The 13,135-nt window shown below is 36.3% G+C and overlaps 1 protein-coding gene across 4 annotated transcripts; it reads right to left on the reverse strand.

The window, feature by feature from the left end:
* Positions 1-799: 799 nt before the first annotated feature.
* On the reverse strand, positions 800-12,442 carry LOC143602872 (pyruvate, phosphate dikinase, chloroplastic). Of its 4 annotated transcripts, none has more exons than XM_077079847.1 (21): positions 12,230-12,442; positions 11,336-11,623; positions 7,940-7,996; positions 7,002-7,235; positions 6,784-6,921; positions 6,550-6,712; positions 6,230-6,465; positions 6,002-6,130; positions 5,717-5,896; positions 5,508-5,645; positions 5,242-5,406; positions 5,009-5,170; positions 4,420-4,509; positions 4,176-4,314; positions 3,921-4,098; positions 2,878-3,007; positions 2,658-2,786; positions 2,238-2,375; positions 2,085-2,162; positions 1,220-1,311; positions 800-1,018 (listed from the first exon to the last, which is right to left on the reverse strand). In XM_077079847.1, the coding sequence occupies exons 2-21, from the start codon at positions 11,588-11,590 to the stop codon at positions 976-978; spliced, it is 2,874 nt and encodes a 957-aa protein (XP_076935962.1). In that variant the 5' UTR covers positions 11,591-11,623; positions 12,230-12,442; the 3' UTR covers positions 800-975. The 4 variants fall into 4 exon arrangements, with proteins under 4 accessions (XP_076935962.1, XP_076935960.1, XP_076935961.1 ...); XM_077079845.1 differs by having other exon boundaries at positions 11,336-11,604; positions 12,213-12,442; XM_077079846.1 differs by having other exon boundaries at positions 11,336-11,607; positions 12,213-12,442.
* Positions 12,443-13,135: the final 693 nt, after the last annotated feature.

Raw genomic sequence — 13,135 nt, forward strand, 5'->3', positions numbered from 1 at the left:
CTATTAAAATATCCATGCGTTGGTACAATTGATCTAGAAGAATCGAAGAAAGACAGCTAAAGTTTTACTTTGAGAGTAAAAGTTGTAGAATGATACAAATTAGTGAAGCTTTATATATACCCATGCATTCCCATGTGTTTATTCACTTTTTGTTCAATTGGTTACCCTAAATAAAAAATTTTAAAAGTGATATTAAGTTAGCATAAAAGATTATTATAGTATTACTTCGATTCATAGGTTAACATGCAAATAATAATCTACATAATACTAAGTCCATTAGCATACTCCCATCATCCATGGTGTGTGATATGTATTAAAGCTAGATTTTATTTGTTTTTCTTCGGTTCATAATCTCCTCTTAGCCACCTGCAACAACGTCACAACTGTACAACTCAGGATTTCACGATTGTAGCTTACGTTGCCACAAGCCTGTTGGTTATAGTGTCGCTTGTCTCATAATTGTGCCAAAGCGTTAGTATGTTTACTGCCATGAAGTCTTCTAATTATTTAATGTTTTCTTACGTTCAAGATTGCCGGTGCATCTTGACTTCTTTATTCTTTTTCCTCTTTATTCTTACATTAAGTGGCGAACCCAGAATATTTTTCATGGGGTTGATTGTGTATACTTCACCCCTTTTAACTAGGGTGAAGTATTGTATAGAGCATCTAGAAACAAGTCTTTTGTTAATCTAGACTTTTTGTTAATCGTCCCGGGGCCTAGGCCTCGTTCTATAAGATTGAATCCGCCCATGTTTGACAAAGTTTGCAACTTTCAAAATATACATTGCTTGATGCATGCTTGTTTGTTTGAAAAGCAAATTCTTGTATACCAAACCAAACCAAACCAAGATATAATTGGTTGATTCGTCTAAACCGCGATCATTTTCACCATTATATTACAATAACCACGATTATTTATATACGATTATTTATATACAATGACGGGAAATGAGAAAGCCATCCTCCTTTCGAAGCTTAAACAACGGCTTGTGCAGCGGCCAGCCTTGCAATAGGAACCCTGCACCAACAATTGAAAAACAGAAGCACATAAAGAATTAAGTAAAAATCCAACACTCTAATATCCAAAGCCCAAAGTGATATACTGGCCCAATAAGCCCAAACCAACATAATTTATGGCTCTTATAAATTATAAGTTGGAGCGTCTAAAAGCAGTGAATATATTGGAAAAATTTCTGGATATGCCAATATATGTACGTACCTGAATGGAGAACAAGACACGTAATCTAGTCCTGCTCCGTCAAAAAATGCAACCGAAGAAGGCTCCCCACCATGTTCTCCACATATCCCAACCTGCGTATCAGTCGTACCGTCGTTTAGTACTTGATCCAACTTAACTAAATGTGGCAATTTCAGCCCAAGAGCAAAATGGCTCGTTGAGGTTATAATTCGGCCTTAACGAGTCAAATATCATTCAAAATGTATAGAATGTAAATATGTAAAAATCTCTAAAAAACTGTATAAATGGTGACTCAAGATGAATAGAAAATAAATACGTCTTGAAAACCTTAAAACTATATAAATGGGTTAACCACGGCGAGTCACAAAAGTTTTTTCAAGAATGGCTAAAATCTTCTAAGTTTATAGTCATAAATAACATGTACACTCAAGAGACTTAAAGAGTTAAAAAGTGTTTACTAACCCAAGACCGACGTTACAAGAAAATATTGATTTTAACTTACTATTCAAACCGTCTATATTGTCACCTTACAGTTAGGGGTGTTTAATATATGGTTTTAAACCGATTAAATCAGAAGTCGAACAAACATCATTTAAAAATGAACCAAATTACATATTTGGTTTTTGATTCGGTTTGAACCGAATAACAACTAATGGTTATTTGAAGTTCTGTCATTTAGCACAATCCATTTACTATTTTAGCTCCATCTTATTTAGCCCAACCCGATTTAATAACAGATAATGGTTATTCATTTTTTTGCTTGGAACCCAAAACCGAACCGAGATCAAATGCAACTTTTTGTTTGATTTTTTGAATCATCCAGATAAACCGAAAATCCGACGGTAGTACAACTTGAACACAACAACTTATAGCGAACCGAGCTCACCTTTAGTTTAGGATTGGCTGCACGGCCCTTCTCCGTCGCCATCTTGATCAGTTGACCCACCCCTTTTTGGTCAAGAACCTACAAACCATCATATGATGTTAGCGTCATTAAACTTGCCCATATTATATGGATACTAAAAATTCTATCACTGACCTCAAATGGATCATGTTGTAGAATGCCCTGTGCAAGATAAACTTGCAGAAACTTGCCCGCATCATCTCTACTGTACCCGAATGTCATCTGGGTGAGATCGTTGGTCCCGAATGAAAAGAACTCAGCTTCCTTCGCAATCTACAAGTCCAACATTATTTGAGATTTCACATAAAGTAAAAACAGTAAATAGATTTGATTATTTGAAGATCGTACTATTATAGAATATATTATTAGAGTTTGAGTATTATATTGTTGATTAATAATACATAACACGGGTTTTCATTATCCTACATGGTATCAGAGCATATGGGTTCTGGCCTGTTTATTTTCTTCTTTTTCTCGTCTAATCCTAGGGACGTTTGTACACACAAATATAATGCTCAAACTCTGATAACATATTCTCTAATACATAATACATACCTCATCGGCAATTAGAGCAGCTCGAGGAATCTCGATCATGGTGCCAACTTTATACTCCAATGTCAACCCCATCTCAGCAAAAACATTTGTTGCAACACCGCGAATGACATTGATTTGATGCCGTAGTTCCTGAGAATGAAGATTGAAACCATAGATTTAGATGATACTGATCAAGGGTTATACTAATATTCAAGTTTATGAAAAATGAAAAGTATTGTGCCTGAGGTGTTCCGACTAACGGAACCATGATCTCTGGAATAACTGTCACGCCTTGGTTGATCATAGACACTGCAGCTTGAAAGATTGCACGAACTTGCATTTCTGTTAGCTCCGGATATGAAATCCCCAGCCTGAGATCATAAGATCGAACATGGGTCAAGAAAATGCTTACTTTTTTCTTGTTATGAACCCTGTCTGGTTATCTAGGTGGTTGGAATAGACTCAACCGGACTGGTTATGTAGTCGGCCGCCAGTGTCATATCTGGTTTTGAAATTGGGTAGTGTTAAACACACACCACTGACACACTGTGTAGACACCACGGACATGTTATACGTTCCATATGGCCTCTACGGGCAGTATGACAGGTAGGCCTATGAACGAACTGAATGAACACGAACAAGGGTATGTTCGTGTTCGTTCATTTAACTTGTTAGCACTAACACTTAATCGAACAGATATTTGGTGTTCATGTTCGTTTGTTTAAAAGATGAACATGCTCGTGTTCGTTTATGTTCGTTTATTCAAAATCTAAACGAAAAGTTCACGAACATAAATGAACAAACATAAACGAACATGAATAAACGAAAATATACGAACATAAACGAACGAACGAAACATGTGTTCATGTTCGTTCATTTAATTAAATGAATGCCAAATTTTTGTTCATGTTCATTCGTAATAAACGATCATAAACGAACTTCCCGTCGAATAGTTCACGAACAATTCACCGGACGTTCGGTTCATTTACAGGCCTAATGACAGGGACAATGATCATACAGCCCGAATGATATTTTTGACCGACAAAGAATAATGGGTGTGGCCACTGACAAAGTCATACGATCCATATGAGCATTTTCCTCCCTACCACACAGCCCGTATGATGGGACAGATTCTCGTGTGCAAAGTTGATTTGACATCATACGGCCCGCATGACAACATACGGCTCGTATGATATATTGATATGACAGTCACGCTAGTGTACACTATTTGGGGTGGTGTTTCTACAGCAGGCTCCTTTGTAAACGTCTTGATAAAACGCATACCTGCAGCCGCGGAAACCAAGCATTGGGTTGACTTCAGATAATTTCTCAATCCTGGAATAGATGTCATCCTCAGACATGCCTGTATCCACAGTAAGCTCACTGACTATCTGGTCAAGATCACCTTCGGGAAGAAATTCATGGAGGGGAGGGTCTAAAAGGCGGATCGTCACCGGAAGACCTGAAATATTCAACAAAATTAAGCTATATTTTCCGGAAAGGATCTACAAATTAGTGTTTAGGCTGCTAAAAAACTACCATCCATGGCCCGGAAAATTCCTTCAAAATCGGATCTTTGGTAAGGAAGTAGGAGGTCCAGAGCTGCTTTTCTCTGCTCTTGGTCGACGGCCATGATCATTTTCCTTACAGCTTTTATCCTCTCATCGGACGCAAAGAACTGAAAATATAAAAAATTTAAAATTAACCAGAATCAAATATGTGTTTCTGATCATCATTGATGTGAACATATTAATATCAGAAATAAGTATATAGAAAAGATTACCATATGCTCAGTCCTACAAAGTCCAATACCTTGAGCACCATTGTTTCTGGCTGTTAATGCATCATTCGGTGTGTCTGCATTTGCCATTACCTGTTCAAAAACCACCAAGAATACAATAACCAACCCGTCATTTCATAGGCTATACTATAGGTGTGACAATGTCTGGCCCGGGCCGGCCCGACTTGAATAGGATCAGGTTTTGGATTGTCATATGTATACCATTCAGACTTAAGTTTAGAAGCAGGTTGTACTTGGGTTGACCAACTTAATTAAAGGGGTTGTGTTCGGGTTGACCCGTTTAATTAAACGAATCGTGTTTGGGTTGACCTGTTTAGCCTGTTGTAGTCAACAGGTTGACCCAGTTTACTTAAACAAGTCGTGTTCGGGTTGGCTTGTTTTGCCTGTTTTAAGTCAACAGCTCGACCCATAAACTCGTTTAACTCATTTATTATAACTTACCAACCCGTTTAACATATTTCTTAACCCTACCAACCCGATTAACGTGATTACAGCTTAATTACTGTCTGCCAACCCGTTAACTCATCGAACATTTCATGTGATCCCGAGTGACTTCCGTCATGGTCAATACCTTAAGACGTCTTACTTCATCAGCCCACGCCATGAATGTTTCTAAATCATCGCTCATCGCTGGTGGAGCCAATTGCTGTTTACCCAATATAACTTCACCGGTTGAACCATTAAGTGAAATCCATTCACCTTCTTTAATCACATGCTCACCTATTGTAAAAACCTGCACAAAAAAGGCCCGTTTTCATTAAACCTATAATTCCGGTTACTTGATTTAGATCTATAGAGATTAACCTTCAAGTCATCATTCACACGGATATCAGCACAGCCCGAAACACAACACTTCCCCCACCCACGGGCCACCACCGCTGCGTGTGATGTCATTCCTCCTCTAGCGGTCAAGATTCCGGCTGCTGCATGCATACCACCAACATCTTCCGGGCTGGTTTCGGTCCTCACCTTCACTTTGCATCAACATATTTATGATATCACTTCAACTTTAAAATTATAATAATAATAATAGTCAAATACACGATATGCGTATAGCATATGATGCATACCAATATGGCACTCTTTCCTTGTGCATGCCATGTTTCTGCATCTTCTGCGCTAAACACAACCTGACCCACGGCTGCCCCGGGGGATGCGGGTAAACCCGTTGCTACCACATGGCTTTTGTAAGCAGATGGATCCTCAAACTGGACCATATATACATAATTAGTAATATCAAATATCCATTAACTAACAGAAACTATGAAGCTGACAGTACCTGTGGATGAAGAAGCTGATCTAGATGTTGAGTTTCGACCCGCTTAATTGCCGTTTTAGTATCAATTAGCCCTTCGTTCACCATCTCGACTGCAATTCTTACTGCACCTTTACCAGTACGTTTTCCGGTTCGGCATTGCAGCATCCAAAGTCTGTTTTCTTGAACTGTGAATTCAATATCCTGTGCTCATAACACCAAACATATTGTTACATTTTCCAATCTTTAAACAAATTTATTCAAAAAAAAAAATTAATAAAAAGTTTTTATTTTTTAAATTATGATTACCATCATATCTTTGTAGTGTCTTTCTAAGATCTCACAGTTCTCCACGAGCTCTCGGTATGCTTCAGGCATGCACTTCTCCATGGTCGCCAAATCTTCTGGTGTTCTGATCCCAGCAACAACATCCTCTCCCTATTTAAAAAAGTTCATATTATTATGAAAAAATGTAAAAAAGTGTTGGCGGGTCAACCCGGACCGATCTGTACTAAAACTCTAAAAGCCCGTTTTTACCTGAGCATTGATTAAAAACTCCCCATAAAGCTTCTTCTCGCCAGTGCTCGGGTTCCTAGTGAAAAGAACACCAGTTCCTGAAGTGTTCCCCATGTTGCCAAACACCATGCTTTGAATGTTAACCGCAGTCCCCTTGAAGCCTGTTATCTGGTTAATACTCCTGTACTTATTGGCCCTCGGGCTGTCCCAAGAATCAAAAACCGCATTCACCGCCAACTGTAACTGTTTCTTTGGATCTGCACAATAGAGATAAAACACTCATTTTTACTATTTCATATTCGACCCATTGGTAATAAACACTCGTAAACTATAACTTATACCCGTAGGAAACTTTTCACCCTTTGCTTCAACATACACATCCTTGTATTGCTCAACAAGATCTTTAAGATCAGCAGCAGTGAGATCGGTGTCGAGATGAACTCCTTTTTCAGCTTTCAACTGTTCTAGTTTTTCCTCAAATAACGAATGCGGGATATCCATCACCTTCATAAATCATCTCAACAAAGTTAATATCAGACGGATAACTTTAAAAACATTTATAAACAAGTACTTACAACATTGCCAAACATGCCTAGAAACCTTCTATACGAGTCATACGCAAACCGGGCCCCACTTTTGCCAGCTAGACCAGCCACCACCTCATCATTAAGCCCAAGATTCAAAACCGTGTCCATCATACCAGGCATCGATATCTGAAGAGACCGAGTTGAGTCAAGGAAATGTATGCAATGCATATTATTATATTATAGATTGCAGAATGTAGAATACGTACCGCAGCACCTGAACGGACCGAAAGGAGGAGAGGCTTAGACGGGTCACCGAGAGATGCTCCCATCTCTTTCTGGACAAACTGCAAGCCTTCCAGAATCTCATCCCATAAACCTGGAGGCAGTTTTTTACCATTTTGTTGATATTCATCACATGCTTCAGTTGAGATAGTGAGACCAGGAGGAACTGATAGGCCAATGCTTGCCATCTCAGCAAGATTTGCTCCTTTTCCTCCTAACTGTAATCAGTGATCAGTCCAGATGTTTATCATGTTACCTTGTTATATTAGTTTGATATTATTTATTATTCATCCATTTGTGTTAGTAATAATTACAAACAGTTTCTAATTCAAAGAAAATCTTTATTAACTTTGCAGCAATAATAATTGTTATTAGTATAATTAACTGTCTAATAAACTATTGATTGTAATAATAATCTTATTATAATAACTTATTAGTACTAAAAGTATAATTTATATACTTTAATGTTTTATTCACCAATCAAACTAGAATTATTGTATTCATTTAAATTTTAGTTACTTTAAATTAAAAAAAAAAGTTTTCAGTTATTTTTATTTTATTATGTGAACCAAAACCCTCCTTTATTTTACCTTATTATTTTTTTCACTCCAAACATAATAATAATATTTATCCTTTTTTATGGTTTTTGTACCAGTTTCACATATATTTTCTAAATTTATAAAAAATATCATATTTCTCTAATTGTATGTATCCATTAAAAACCTTCTGTTTAGATGAATATCATATTGTTCAAGCTTAGAAAGGAAACATGAAATTCCCTAAACTTTTCACACTTACTAAATCTAAAATATATATTTATAAACTCATTTTCACAGTCATATCAGTTATATTATAATTTTCAAACTAATTATAACTAAATGAATTTTAGAGGAAAAACATAACAAAATAATGATATGCTTACCAAGGATTTCATGTCCTTGTTGCCTTCACTTCTTCCTTTACCAAAAGTAAAAACTCTCTGCATATGCAACCAAACATACAATTAACACTTGTTCAAATTAATCTTTATTTATTAACTCAATTATATTTCAGTTGTGCTTATAATTATTGTGTTCTAAACAATAAAATTGTACAATACATGTAAAACCAACAAAGCCATGATTATTATGTTATATAGAGTGCAATTATACAACACATGTAATAATCATAATATGCATAAAGAAAGGACCTTTGCCATTGTGTTGTATAGACTTGGCCACTAATCAAGATTTTATTTTAAGTCATTGAAGTCATTGTTGCTATTTATAGGGGTGTATATACTGGAAATTATATCAATGGCCCTTCAACTATTTACCAATTTACAGATTTGGCCCAATATAACATTTTCTTACATTTTTCATTCACATTTGAATATTATTTTACAAATTTAACAGGTAGCATTTTTATGTCAAACATAAATGGCATATATACCTTCTTTCAGTTGCTATATACAGTATAAAAGAAAATAACAAAATAACCATTTTTAGTATTATATGGCGCTATATAGGCATGTCAAATAAATTATTACCTCAAATGACTTATGGAATACACAAACAAATGTTCTATTTTTATGTATCTTCATTTTTATTCCAACACGAACATTATTTTAATCACATCGACTTTCGAGTATTAGCTTTGTTTTCACGTTGCCTGCTTTATTTTCTTGAAAAGTAAGTTTTGTAAGTTTTAATCGATGTAAGAAATAAGGTAGGCACACCGCACACGAAATATGACCATACAAGTATAAACTTGCTTTGCATGCTTATTATCGTACGTGACTATTTTCGTACTTTTCTCTTTTCGGAAACCTTAATTTATTCGAGGCCTTTGTTTAAAAAAAAATCAGAGGAAAACTAAATATTCATCCTTACATTTTACATTCATTCTAAACTTAACTACACCAAAATTTGTCTAAATTAACATGACTAACCTTGAGTAAACGACTTAAGAAAAACCTTTATTATATAAGTGTATTTTGATCCGTTAATTTTAAGCTTTTATGTAAATTGTATATATTTCAAAAATGACACGTCAATCTACGTGGCAATATACAGAGACACGTGAGCATCTTGGGATGCTGAAACTGCATTCCTTTTGTCTTTATCTGATCAGCAGTGAGATGAGGCCAGAGATATATATATCATATATCAATATATATCTATATGTGTTTAGTGACTTATTAGTCTTTAATTTAATCTTTATTTATAGTAATAACTACCATTTTTTAGATAAACTTTACTTAATACGTCACCTACACGTTGCAGATATCCTACTGCAAGTTGAAAAACTTTCGTATTTTGTTTCAAATTAGTTATCCGTAAATTAGTTCACGGTCCGGCTTTCGTGGTTTTTAAGTGAAACCGTGAACCGTTTTTTATTATTGAAAATCGAAACTAAACCGTTGAAAATTAAAACCAAACGAAACCGTTATTAATGGTTTGGTTCCAGTTTGGTTTCACGATTTTGGCTTCAATAATGAATTGAATTTATCATAAAAACCAACTTCTTAACTATACCTCTATATGTAATAGATATAATTGTACCTCAATTGATTATCAAATGTATATGCCTGCATACTTTATGAGTTTATGTACATGAATACAAAATAGTTTGGAAAAGTTAACTACTTGAACATACAGTAAAAGTATGCATGCATACATATTAAAATCCAAATATGTATTATAGTCACATATGGCTCTAATAAGAATTGAATATATCTAATATGGAATATTTTAAAAAATATAAATAAATCTTGCGGTCCGGTCCGGTTTCATACGGCCGGTTTTTGGCATAAACCGTAAACCAAACCGTTCGTTACGGTTTGATATTTTTAAACCGACCGACCGATAGTTAAGGGAAAAATCCGACGGTGAAACCAAACCGATGACCGGTTTGGACGGTTTCATGGTTTCGAACCGAACTGTGAACACCCCTAGCCTTTAGGGTTACTGATACCAAAGTATTTGATAAGGCTTTGACTTTTTAGTAGGTGAGAGCTCGAGTCTCGTAGTTGACAAATATATGTAATTTAGAAATAGATTTAAAGAGTGTGTGATTTATCGGTTAAAAAAATCCAACTTTTAAACTGATAACAAATGAACCAAAAAGTGGCATATTAAAGAAAACATTCTTCCTAAAGTTAAGACCACCCGTAGTGGCAACGTTGCCACCAACGTTGTAGACGAAAACGCGGGGGTACACCGCCCCCCTGCGTTATGGGAATTTTGATTTTGGCTGCGTTGTATACAAAACGCGGTGAAATGGCACAAAAATCAAAGATTGTTCCCCAAAAATCAAAGATTGTTCTATCACCGGTGGATTTCATGGTGGTCGGAACTCCGACGGTGGATTTCAAGGTCTCCGTCGGCCATGGTGGCCGGAATAATGAACATGGATCCGACACCATGTTCAATCTCCTCAGCCGGAATTCTTCTTCGCCGGCCGTGTGTGTTTGTGTATGTGAATCTCCGTCGGAGAATCTCCTCAGCCGGAATAAGAGACCGTGTGTGTTTGTGTGTGTGAAGATTGAGGTGTGTGGGTGTGGGACACTAGCTTGATGTGAAGGGTTTTATGCTTTTTTTAATTTCTGTTTTTTTTTTTAATTAAACTATGTGTTTTATGGTGACCGGAATAATTGGATCCGGTGGGTTTCATGGTGGCTGGAAAAAGTGACTGGGCACCACGTGACGCATAACGCCTGGGAGTGGAGAGTTATAACTACACCCTGTTTTTGTAAAAAGCCATAACTCTGACTGGACGCCACATGACGTATAATGCCTGAATGTGAAGAGTTATGACTACACATGGTCTAATAGCCTTAAAGTGGTGGCCCTGTGTACTATAAATCATAAAGGCACCAATTGTTTGTCAATCGACACATATAAAGTAATATGGGAGATCACTATGGACTTTTAATTGTAAATGCTAAGACTATCCGCAACGTACATGGATGAAAACATCTCCACCCGACCAAGCTGGCAAGCCGCATGTCCCACAATAACATTGTGGTATAGATGCACTTGGCGGTTGTTCTTGGCTACGTGTGACCCATTCCTAATTTTTTTTTTGTTATTTTATTTTATTCTGTCTCACATCACATATAATTAAATATTAAAGTATGTTGCATGTGGGAAAGCGAGTATGTAGCGTTGAGGATAAAAATCTAAAAATGTGTATAGATAAACAAACTGATGTAAAAAATGGGTTGTAGTGTTGCCGAGAGTATAAAAAAATAAATAAGATATACTATACTAGGTACCGGAGTCAAGTAAAAAATGTCGTAACTAGCTGGAGGCATCTATTATGCATTCAAACATACCTTTTTAGTCGCCACCGGAGGAGACACTGGATTAAGAACTGCTCGCAGTGGAACTAACCCATCGATGTGTGACTCTACTCTGCGAGCTGCGCTGAAGTCCCCACAGCATCTCCACTTGATAAAAGGCGGCTGGCGATGATTGTTTAACCTGCGGAGATCACTGTTTTCACCAGTCTGTCGTTGTTTCAGTCTCGTCGGTAAATACGTCTCATCGACTGACTTTAGAAGCAAACCTTTAACAAACAATGAACTCATCTTCTCCCCTTCCCCTGCTCAAATTCACAACCACTTATTACGCAAAATCAAATATCGATACATGTTGTCCATTTGCCTTCTATTTCGATGTAAAACAAAATTATATAAATATTTTTAATATTGATAGATCAAACGAATCAAGATTAGGAGTGCAAACGATCAAGTCGATTCGCTCACTAGCTACTTGAGATTTGATCGATCAAAATGTTCGAAACAAGCCTAGTTTAAAGAAAGTTTGTTTAGTGATCAAGTACCAGCTCGAGCCTTGTGTATTTTTCATTTTAACCATTTTGTATTTCTATGCATTAATTTTACACTATACAGCCGAACTCGATCTGATCATAGGCTCCTTTGAGGTTTTTCTTAAAATATATAAAAATAATTAAAAACTTATATAAATTAATTACTAATTAAATAAATAATAAATAAGTTGAGCTTGAGCTTAGAAAAACGAGCTCAAGCATTAGAAAAAGAGCTTAAAACAAGCTGAATTCGAGCTCGAGCTCCCTCAGCCTCAGCTACGCTCGGCTCGTTTACAAGTGATCAAGGGAATACGTAATCGATAGATCACGTCGAACGGATTACCGATTTCAACACTAACAAAGCAGGAACTACATGATACCTGCAAAACTGAGAAACCCGCAATAACAGGAGATCGAGTTGATCAGCGAAGAAGATATGAATCAATGAGTGGACCGAATTTCGATGAAGTATGGGCGGTTAACAGAAATTTGCAGGTTTGACCATGAATGAATTATTAAATTATAATAATTGTGATGATGTTAAATTGTTTCGTTTTCAGGGAAGGTGACATGAGTATAGATGAATGGCAAAAAAAGTGTGTTACAAGTGTTGAGGATTGGATATGGGTGTACCATATCAACACTTGCACTAGAAAACGACCGTTACTTGACTTATTTGTATATTATTTTTCAAAATCAAAATTATTATTTTATGGAAGATGCTAGATGACATGAGTGGGGTTATTTGTTGAGATGGATAAAAATAAAAAGTGTCGGTTAATTTGAATTGGAAATAGTGTTTTTAAAACTCGTGTGGTTGGACTTACAAGGTTTACAAGACTGAAGCCATCGCAGACACTCTAACGATCAAGTCAGTATCAAGTATATATACGATCTATAAAAAATGGATGTCTTATGGAAGTACAAATGTACGATATGAATAGGGTCATGCTATGCATACACCAGCCCCCTGGTGTGGGAATAAGGCTATACGACTCGTATAAGGCTATACGAGTCGTATAGCCCTAACTTATTGACCTGCGTACGAACGTGTCAGTGTGGCAGCTTTTTGCAGTCTATACGAGCCGTATAGACCCTATACGAGCCGTATAGATTTTCCAGCTTGTATAGCCTACGTAACTCGCCTGACTTATATGACCCGTATAGGGTCTATACGACTCGTATATACAACATGTCATGTGTCTATAAGGCATTAAACAACTATAATATTATAAATTGTAAAGGATATATTTCAAAAGCTGAGTTAACACGAGCCAAAACATCTACACCAACAAATGAAACT

This window comes from Bidens hawaiensis, unplaced genomic scaffold (genome assembly GCF_021521415.1).
Source record: "Bidens hawaiensis isolate Kalapana, Puna unplaced genomic scaffold, B.hawaiensis_p1.1 tig00059992_1, whole genome shotgun sequence".
Taxonomy (NCBI): Eukaryota; Viridiplantae; Streptophyta; class Magnoliopsida; order Asterales; family Asteraceae; genus Bidens; species Bidens hawaiensis.